Here is a 9960-nt window from a genome sequence, read left to right as displayed (position 1 = left end):
TTAAATCTGCCTGTCCGAATTTATAACCCTGCCTCCCTCCAGCGGCTACATTCTACCCCCCCAAGGAAAAAAATCGTCGTCCCGACGATTTACTACACTATAATAACCTATTTGTTAGAGATTTCGCAGCCACCATACTCACACCACGGACGGTGCTCTCTGTGCGCCGGTGGATTGGGGAAGATGGTAAGGATTTGAGTGCTGTCCTGCTGTGGCACGGGTGGTACGCCTATAGGAAGGCTCGGCCACCTCCCTGCGGGGGACAATGTCCAGACCTGATGAGTCCAAGGGCGGCCCGTTTATCCGGCTTACAGTAGCGGAGTCCTGGACACTGAAATCATAGTTATCCATCATGACACATAAGGATGCTCCACTCACTGACTCCAGGTCACCATCGTCCTCCTCTGAATCCTCGGACTCCTCCGAACTTGACACCCTGGCCACTGTCTCTGGCACTCCTCCTGCACCAGCAGCCCTCATCTCGGCCCGATGTACCTGTTTAACCGGGTAGTCCTGGTCTATGGGAACAACAGAATAAACATTCCCCAAGCCCCCTGGACACCTGACTACCCGGTAAAGGCATGAGTCCCAAGTATCCTGAATCTTATTTCGCCCTCTCACTTGATGGTTTTTCAGGTACACCAGCTCACCTTCTTGGAACCCTGCATCCCGGATTACTGCATGGTGCTTGAGATTTCTGCGCTCCAGTCGTTCCTGCAGGCGTCCTCTCACTCTGCTGTATGCCTCATTCAGGGTATCCTGATGTTCTCGGATCCACTCCTCCACTGAGCCTCCACTGGGTTCTTCACTGCTGGTGCCTAGTAGAAGATCGACAGGTAACTGTGGCTGACGGCCAAACATAAGGAAGTAAGGACTCACCCCTGTAGCCTGGTGGACAGTGGTGTTATAGGCGTAGGTCAACTTCGAGAGGTACTGGGGCCACCGCCTCTTCTGGTCCGGGGGAAGCGTGCGCAGCAGATCATGCAGCGTCCTATTGAACCGTTCACATTGACCATTGCCCTCTGGATGGTATGCAGTGGTGCGACTCTTCTTAATGCCGTATAACTTACATAGCTGCTGGATGATGTGACTTTCGAAGTTCCTCCCTTGGTCTGAATGCAGGCGAGCCGGCACACCCAGCAGATGGAACCAATTTCGCACCAGCACGTCAGCCACAGTGCTAGCACGCTGGTCTCTCGTCGGGATGGCCAGGGTGTACTTGGTGAAGACATCTGTTAAAACCAGGACATTCTCCCTCCCATCACTCGACAGCTCCAACAAGGTAAAGTCCATGGCTAGTATCTCATTGGGGCTGGAGGCCTGGAGTGTGCCCATGTACGTTCTCACTTTCGGTCTTACTGCTTTAGCCACAATGCAACGCTGGCATTCCTTGCACCACTGCTCCACGTCCTTCAACATCCCCGGCCAGAAACAACGGCTCCGCACTAGGTCGGTGGTCCGATCGACCCCCTGGTGACCATGGGCATCATGTAGTTGGGTGAAAACTTCCTTCTGTAGGCTCTGCGGCAACAGCAACTGGTGGACTTCCTTGTTTCCATCCGAGGAGTAGGTAAGGCGGTACAGACATCCCTCTTTCTCCAACAGACGATGCCACTTCTGGACCAGCTCCCTGCTTCTCCTTACCTAGACTCTCCTTCTCCACAGCCTCCGGAGGGCGGCCCTTCTGCCAGAGTCTCAAAACAGGTCCAATCACGGGGTCTACAGCTTGCAATGAGGCGAGGTCAGGACGAGGAATGGCTGGGGAGGGTCGTCACCTCGCTGCACATGGCCTGCACTGATGCTTGTGGTACTCCAATACCTGTCATGAGCTGCCTGGGAATTGCTGTGCCAGGTGAAGCTCTCTCCAATGGCAGCCGGGACAGTGCATCAGCATTAGAGTTGGAACGCCCAGGCCGGTATTTGAGCGTAAAATTGAAGGATGCCAACTCTGATGCCCAACGCTGCTCCATGGCTCCCAACTTCGCAGTCTGCAGATGACAAAGGGGTATTATTATCTGTGTACACAATGAAAGTGTTTCCCAGGAGGTAATTCTCTGAACTTGTCGCAGACTGCCCACTTGAGGGCTAAAAATTCTAGCTTCATGGAACTATAATTTTCCATATTCCGTTCTGTTTTCTTCAGGCTGCGACTCGCATAAGCAACTGGTCTGATCTTACCATTGTGCTCCTGTGATAGGACCGCCCCCAGTCCTTGGTGGCTGGCGTCTACCTCCAGGATAAAAGGCTTGTCAAAATCTGCAAAAGCCAATACTGGGGCTGTACAGAGCCTCTCCCGTAGGGCCTGAAATGCTTGATCACAGTTCTCGTCCCATCGGGACAACAGTGGGATTTTCGGGGTCTTACCCTTGCGGGGACTCAGTAGGCTGACTAGCTGGTTAAGTGGTGCTGCCAGCTTGGAATATCCCTTCACATACCTCCGGTAGTAGCCCGTAAAGCCGAGAAACGATCTGAGCTCATTCAGGTAGGTGGGCCTCCCTCCAATCTCGCACCGCTGCAATTTTCTCAGGGTCTGTGGCAACCCCCTCTTGTGACACCAACGTGCCCCAGGTATCGCACCTGTTCCTGAAAGAAATGACATTTGGACAGGTTTACTTTTAAATCCTGCTCTTGTAGGCGTTTGAAGACCAACTCGAGTCTCTCCAGGTGCTGCTGAATAGTGGAAAGAAAACACGGATGACATCATCCAAGTACAACAGGACGGACTGGTGGCGCTGATCCCCAAACAATCGCTCCATCAGCCGTTGTAAAAGGTCGCCGGCGCGTTGCATAATCCAAACGGCATCCTGTTAAATTCAAACAAGCCAAAGGGAGTACAGAATGCAGTTTTCTTCCTGTCATGTTCTGCAACTTCTACCTGATTATACCCGCTGGCGAGGTCCAAGGTAGAAAACCATCGAGCTCCTGTAAGGGCATCCAAAGACTCGTCAATTCTGGGCAGCGGGAATGCGTCTTTACGGGTTTTAGCGTTAAGTTGACGATAGTCTACGCAAAGCCTGATGTTTCCGTCCTTCTTCTGCACTATCACGATTGGCGATGAGTAGGGGCTGCTACTCTCCCTGACAATTTTACTATCTACCAACTGCTGAATGTGGGCTTTCACAACCTCATACTGGGCCGGAGGTATCCTACGATATGGTTGGCGGACTGGGCTGAATCCAGCACTGGAATTTCATGTTCAATCAACTTAGAACACCCCACATCCCCCTCCCCCTTAGAAAATATGGATTGATAAGTGTACAACAGTCGTTTAGCTTGGATTACATCACCTTCTGACAGATTTGAAAAACTTGGAACAGAGAATTCTGCCTTTTTGGTCAGCCATGTCATAAGCCTCCTGTGAGGAAACCTGAGCAACATACTCATGTGATAACTCATCAAAAGATAATTCGACTTTAGGCCTAGGGCTAATGGGAGCCGTGGTGACTACTTCTACAGACCCAATTAATCTGCGTGGTGTGAACCCAGACATCCCTCGTCCCCACATTTGTGACAGGTGCATACAGTAAACCCCCCGTTCTGCCTGAACTAAAGCTGGGGAAACTATTAACCCATCAGGAAGGGTACCCTCCTCTTGACCAAGGGGCTCCAAGTAAAAACTCCACCCTACTTGCAGATGGAATCTGTGGGCAAGTGACAGGGACCATAGTTAATGTACCTGCAGCCACCTGCACTGGTGCGTTACCCTGAACTCTGACCTTATAGACCTCGGTAGAATTGACAATTGCTTCTCTTTTTTCACAGTACCTTAGGGCAAGTTTCCATGCTGGATGAGCTGACTCAATCTGAGGTGTATGAAAAAGTCCCAACCATGTTGTTCAAGCAATATGTAATACAAATCTCTAACATGTTCATACCCAAAACTCCAGGAAGACCCTTTTTTTGTTGCTGGCCACTAGAGGTGGGGGGATCTTTTACCACTAGAACACCACAATTTGAAATCGGTGTCCCATAGACATTTACTGTTAGCGTTACATAACCTACATATGGGATATCAAGCCCATTAGCAGCTTTAAGGCCAAGCCATTGACAAATTGCAAACTTTGCATTTACCAGAAGCATTAAAGTGTTCATCAAAAAAACTTTCTGTGATAGTGGACACCATTGATCCTGTATCAAGCAGGCAGGGGACTTCGACATCCCCCATATTTACATTACCACTGGGCAGGAACCAACCAATTTGTTAAATGTCATGGTACGCTCTTCCTGTTTTATTTTTGAGCCCATTGCCCCCACCTCCAGCATGTGGCTCTTCACACTGGGGGGTTCTAGTTTTTTTGTTGCTCTGTCTCCTCTCTATCAGGGACCGCTCTAACTGGGCTCTCCTGGCCATTGTTTTTACAGTAACGAGCTATATGACCTGCCTGATTACAACGAATACAGATGGGCTGCCCATCTGGAGAACGCCTGAACCGAGAGCTCTGCCTAGGCCTCTGCACCCCCCTGTTGTAATCACTGTGTGCCCCTAAGGTTTTGGCCAACATATCCAATTGTTCCTGCTGTTTCATCACAATATCCTGCTGTTTCATTACAATATCTTTAAGTTCTGAAAGCTCAGATTGTCGAGCACTAGCACCTTCGCTTGTTACAATGGCTTGTGTTTCATGAGAAATGAGGTGTTTGTCGAGTGAACCTCTCCCTTTGTGGCTTGTCCCTCCTCAACCCAGCGAATGGCCTCCTTCCGCAGGTCAAGGAGTGACAACGTGGGGGTCTGGCGCACAAGCTTTTTCAGCTCCCTGCGCAGCATGTGGTCACGTACGCCCTCACAAAAACTGGTCTCGTAGCACCTGGTCAGAATTAGGCATAGCAGCAGAGTCAGTTTTCAGTATTTTGTCCCTGATAGACAACAATCCTAATGAGTATTCTTGTAGAGATTCACCTTCTTTTTGTCTGCGGTCAAAGAACTGATATTGTAATGAAACATAAGAATTGGAACATGAATACAATTCTGTAAGAACATTGATCAATACATTTGGATTTTCTCGGTCTGTTTGTGGCCTAAATTTGATTTCAGACCGAGCCTCCCCCTCTAAATGATCATACATGAAAAGTGCCTTTTCTACTTCAGACATATGACGGCCTCTAGTGCAGCACTCCACTTCCTCCAGCCAGTCTTCAATAGACAAGGACCCAGGTCCAGTCTTTCCAGAGAAATTGGGGCATTTTCGTTCACGGGGGATGTACACAACTTCCCTCCGCTGGCCACCCTCGCTGCGAGCCCCATTACCTTGATCTACTGGTTCTCTGAGTCTCTGATTTTCCAATTTCAGGTTTTGTAGCTCCTCCCTGAGTCTTGCCAGTTCCTCGTCTTGGGACATGGCTGTTGCAGGTGGTCGCTCTCAGACACGAAGCTTTGTCCTCTTCAACTGCTGTTCCTTTCCCCTTCAAAAAAACAAAAAACAAAACACAAAACCACCTCCCACACTTTTTTCCACTATCAATGGTTAATTATTGCTCACCAAAATATTTTGTGCCAATCCTGCCAACAACGCCAAAATGTTACCCTTGGTTCAAAGATGAGCCAAGAACTCCAGTATAAAGTTTTAAAACAACACTTGTTTCTTTATTTATACAAAAGTTATATTCAAATCTATTTATTTATTGGCACATGTAAAAGGAGCAATAATGATTAAAACATCTCCTCTAATGATCAGGATACAGCCGGCCTGGCTCCCTCGGGCTTACTGCGAGTGAGAGAGGGGATAGACAAAACAGTGATTTATAACATTACACACACGCACCTGGCAGTTACTATAACACGGCACCTCTATAGAGCAACCAGACACTGCACACGCTCAAATGCAACTCCTGCCGGTATACACAGCAAACCCCTAAGCCCCTCGAGTTAAGGCAGACTGAGCACACTTGGAGATGGAAGCCGACTTAACATGGTCAATAGGTGGGAGAGTGGTAAAACAAACAAAACAAAACAAAAACAAACAAACAAAACAAATGACGGCTCAGCTGAACAGCTCCGCTCTGTGTAACTTAACACGAGGCCATCAAGGAGCACAATCCTGCTCCGCGGTAGCTGCTCAACTGAACACATCAACCAAACCACAAAGAAGAGGAAAAAGGAACAGCAGTCAGGCCATGCACAGCTGCTCCTCATGCACCATACGACTGTCACAGGGTGCACACACACTGATCTGACCGACCCTTGTTGGCTCGCTTCCCTCCTGTAACTGTTTCAGTGACAACAAAAATGCAATATGGTCAGCATCAACATATTCACACACACATATGCTGGGGAAACAGTGGACACTTTATTATGCCTAGAAATCAACATACCTCCTGTTCACCAGCTCATTCCTACCCAGGAGCCCAACCTGCTCCGTGTTTCAGTGTATGCGCTGGGCACTTGTTGTGCAGTTTAACATACAGGAACGGCACCTAACAACTTGAAACACACAACCACACAAATGTACTAATGTCGTGTGCCTCTACATATATTCACAATTTGCCAATTCTCAGTATGGTCTGAAAACTCTAAAAACTTACGATCGGCAGTGCCCTCACACAATCCTCCTCACCAGCCTGCAGCAAATCAGCCGGTGAGGACTTCAGACAGACAGCTGCCTTTCTGCCTGATTAGGGCCTCCTTAAATCTGCCTGTCCGAATTTATAACCCTGCCTCCCTCCAGCGGCTACATCTGCTTTAACTTTCTGAAACTAAACTACGACAAAACAGATACCATCATCATTGGTCCCAAATCCCTCCCTGACTCCCTCCCCCCACATCCGTTTCCCTTTCCTTCTCTGCCACTGAAACCCTTATCCACGCATTCATCACCACCAGACTTGACTACTGCAACAGCATCTTTTATGGCCTCTCATCCAAAACCCTCAATAAACTCCAGAACTCCACTGCCCGCCTGCTCACTCATACCCGCCCCTATGATCACATCAACCCCGTTCTCCAAAACCTTCACTGGTTTCCTGTTCCCTACCGTATACATTTCAAAATCCTAATCTTCTCACCTTCAAAGCACTTCATAACCTGGCTCCCTCCTTCCTCACTGACCTCCTCGCCCCCGACTCTCCTAACCGCTGAAAAGTGCTTTATAAATAAAATGTATTATTATTATTATTATTATTATTATTATTAATAATAGTTTTGCAGGTATACCTTGTACTATATTTCAGTCTGGACCAAAGTGATTAAGCAAAGACTGACAGACATTGCCTAGAGAGCAACTATAATGGCTAAAATGATTCCAATATGCACCTGACATCTCTACGTCCGTTCCCGTGCCAGGCAGTGCCGACATATTCCTAGTCTTCCTCCTCATCATCATCTCTACACCCCTGTGAGTGAATGGGTGGTGGGTTTTCAGGATTCTTCTGCCTGGTATCTGTTGCCATGGTCACATCAGACACAGAGGGCTGAGGAGATGCAGAGTTGGCGTCCATATCCTCTGGAGCTATTGATGAAACATCAGGACAAAACAAAAATATTTCTGTAGGCTACTGACTTTCCTGGCCAGAGGCTCAATGTAAATTATTGCATGTTTTTTTATGCCTGTAAACTTACCATGTTTTATGATGCTCTTCATCTTCCTCCAGATTTGAACCTGAAGGTTTTCCACGTATTTGGGAACATCTATTTGTACTTTTGGAAGCTGTTGTGGACCTGGCAGTGCATTCTTAACTCTGGGGGGGGGGTATGATATTAAAGCGTACTGTAACTAGTTCATCCATGTAAGAGAAGTTGTTGTTGGCAGTGGGTTACAATGAGTTACTGAAGCTAGAGACATAGGGCTAGCCAGGACATGATTGTCTGCGAAAATCTGTATCATTTACTGAAGGAATGAAGGATTAATAACACTTACCTTTCAATTTCAGTCTTAAAGTTCTGAAAATAAAACAAAATAAATACATGAGGCTTCAGATCACATTGTATAAATCAAATCTTTTAGTTTTAATTACTACCTGTATGGACGAGTTGTCAGCATATAATTCTGCCATTTCTTTTACAATGTCAGAGAGTGAGTATGTGACTCCGCTCATCTCTGTGATCTTTTCCATCATGCAAATCTTCTCAGTCTCTTCTTTTTTTAACGCCGCTAATCTAGCTTCTTCTTCTCTATCAAGGAAGTGGCGAAGCTCCTGAAAGTTCTTCTTGATCTTCTCCTCAGTGTCACGGCTCTGAATCTGTGAATCACAGTAAGAACAAGGGGTCATCCTATTGTCATCTACTTCTTCATGTGTTTAAAACTGCTACTTTTAAAACTGCTGACAAACCTTAATCTGTTCAGTTGATGATTCACAAAACTGCTTTATGTTTTCAAAATCTTCTTGCTTAACTTTTTTGGGTGGTCTGAAATAAAATTCACTTGAACTGGTGCTGAAACAGATCAGAATATTGTTGTGTTTCATAATCACAATTTGCACTGACAAGAGTTAGAGTGCAGAATTACAATGATTTAGCACTGACTGGTAGAATTTCCCATAAAATAGACCTTCAATAGGCTACATTTAAAGTGACCTCACCTGATATGAATCCTTTTTTCTAATGGATCGACCTAATTTCTTGCTATGTAAGTCTGCAGGGCAAAATTAATTGGAGGTTCACGAACACGGTGGACTTACCTGTGGCATATAAACTGGGCATTTCCCAGAGGTCTTAACCTTCCAGGATCAGAAGAAATGTTGTCGGTGGAAGTTGAGTTATATTTTCTTTTTGTGTTTCTCACAGGTGGGGTAAGTTGTTCCATAGCTAATCAAAGAAACAAGTTATTATGAAATGTTGCTGGGTTATCATAAAAAAGGTTCAGAACAGCAGTGTCGTGTAACACTCAATTAGTTACAAATTACAGCAAAATAATAACAATAATTTTAAAAAACGCCGGCACAACTTAATAGAGAATAATTATCCATGAAAAAAGTTAAACATTGAATTATCATAGGTTATAGGTTGACATACAGGCAGGAAACTTCCATACTACTACACCAGTTTACCTTGAATTAACTTTGATGCAAGGTCATTATACTTCATTTCAAATAAAATGTCCACTGTAGTGTCCACAGCATCGTCTTCCCCATAAACCTGCACCAGTTTGTCCACAGTTCGCTCTCTGGTAGCCCCCTCCAGCTGTGACCTCAGGGTGGGTCCACATCCTGGACTCTCATAATCGACCAAGTGCCACTGAAATGTGTGGAACGCATCCTCCGTCAGATCATCCAGATGATCTTTCAGTATTTTTTTAATTCGCACTGGTGTTGTCATTCTTGACTGCGAAATAGGCCTATAGAAAAACAAGTAGCATGAATGAATACGTAATAAAATAAAACCCCTTTATATCTTAATAAATATATGTCTTTTGTTGACTGTATATACGGTTTTTTCCCCACTCAAGATCTACCATTATATAGAATTGTTATGATTTTGATTTTACATTTCATAGGATTTTATGTGAGCATAATTTAAGAGCACCATCTCGCCAGAGTCAATATAACGCTAAAAGAGTCCATTTTGACACAAGTCAGTGAACATATGATCCTAATACAGACAGTAAAATTTACATAGAAGTTACGTTTCCTGAGTCAATTCAACACATGTCCACAGATAGGCTACTGCTGTCAGTCGCATCTCTACAACCTCAAGAAGAGCCGACTGAGAGACAGTGTTGAGTCAGAGACACGTAAAGAGAGAGGAAGAGAGAGAGAGAGAGAGAGAGAGAGAGTGTGAGGGGGGGGGGGGGGCGGGGGGGATCTTGGGACCTGTCACTCAGTGGACAGAGCTGCGAATCACCGAGCAACGAAAACCGCGCGTGCCGAGAAGTGGCTGCCTGCAGAGAAATGCATGGGGATGCGGGGGATGGCAGAGCTGATTTTGGACCTGCCGAATAATGCATCCCCTGGCTTTTTAGCCAGAAGAAAGAGACATGCTAAATGGAGCGTATCAAGAATGTCGTTCTCATCGCTCAAATGTATTAACTT

At 46.2% G+C, this 9960-nt stretch overlaps 1 protein-coding gene and 1 long non-coding RNA gene across 3 annotated transcripts; both read right to left on the bottom strand.

Annotated features, from left to right (window-relative positions):
• Positions 1-5631: 5631 nt before the first annotated feature.
• Positions 5632-6598, bottom strand: LOC146967156 (uncharacterized). 2 transcript variants are annotated; one of them, XR_015034405.1, is made up of 4 exons: positions 6520-6590; positions 6310-6418; positions 6135-6203; positions 5632-5702 (listed from the first exon to the last, which is right to left on the bottom strand). It is a non-coding gene; the product is annotated as an uncharacterized LOC146967156 (long non-coding RNA). The 2 variants fall into 2 exon arrangements; XR_015034404.1 differs by having other exon boundaries at positions 6310-6598.
• A 695-nt stretch (positions 6599-7293) lies between these two features.
• Positions 7294-9247, bottom strand: LOC146967155 (uncharacterized). The gene is made up of 6 exons (XM_085762184.1): positions 8980-9247; positions 8263-8411; positions 7951-8172; positions 7851-7873; positions 7553-7671; positions 7294-7442 (listed from the first exon to the last, which is right to left on the bottom strand). Exons 1-6 carry the CDS (start codon positions 9245-9247, stop codon positions 7294-7296), a joined length of 930 nt encoding a protein of 309 aa, XP_085618310.1.
• Between the last annotated feature and the right edge of the window lie 713 nt (positions 9248-9960).

The sequence above is a fragment of the Trachurus japonicus genome, chromosome 19, assembly GCF_045865225.1.
Source record: "Trachurus japonicus isolate A0001 chromosome 19, Traja_1.0".
Lineage (NCBI taxonomy): Eukaryota > Metazoa > Chordata > Actinopteri > Carangiformes > Carangidae > Trachurus > Trachurus japonicus.
The sequence above is the reverse complement of the archived record's forward strand: the minus strand, read 5'-3'. Positions and strand labels throughout refer to the sequence as shown.

What these genes read in the sequence shown, in the direction of transcription:
- LOC146967155 (XM_085762184.1), bottom strand. Translation starts at nt 9,247, where the DNA reads ATGACAACACCAGTGCGAATTAAAAAAATACTGAAAGATCATCTGGAT. An exon ending in TGCATCAAAGTTAATTCAAG is followed by an intron (nt 8,412 to 8,979) that starts GTAAACTGGTGT and finishes AACTCTTGTCAG; the next exon opens with TGCAAATTGTGATTATGAAA. An exon ending in CATCAACTGAACAGATTAAG is followed by an intron (nt 8,173 to 8,262) that starts GTTTGTCAGCAG and finishes TGTGATTCACAG; the next exon opens with ATTCAGAGCCGTGACACTGA.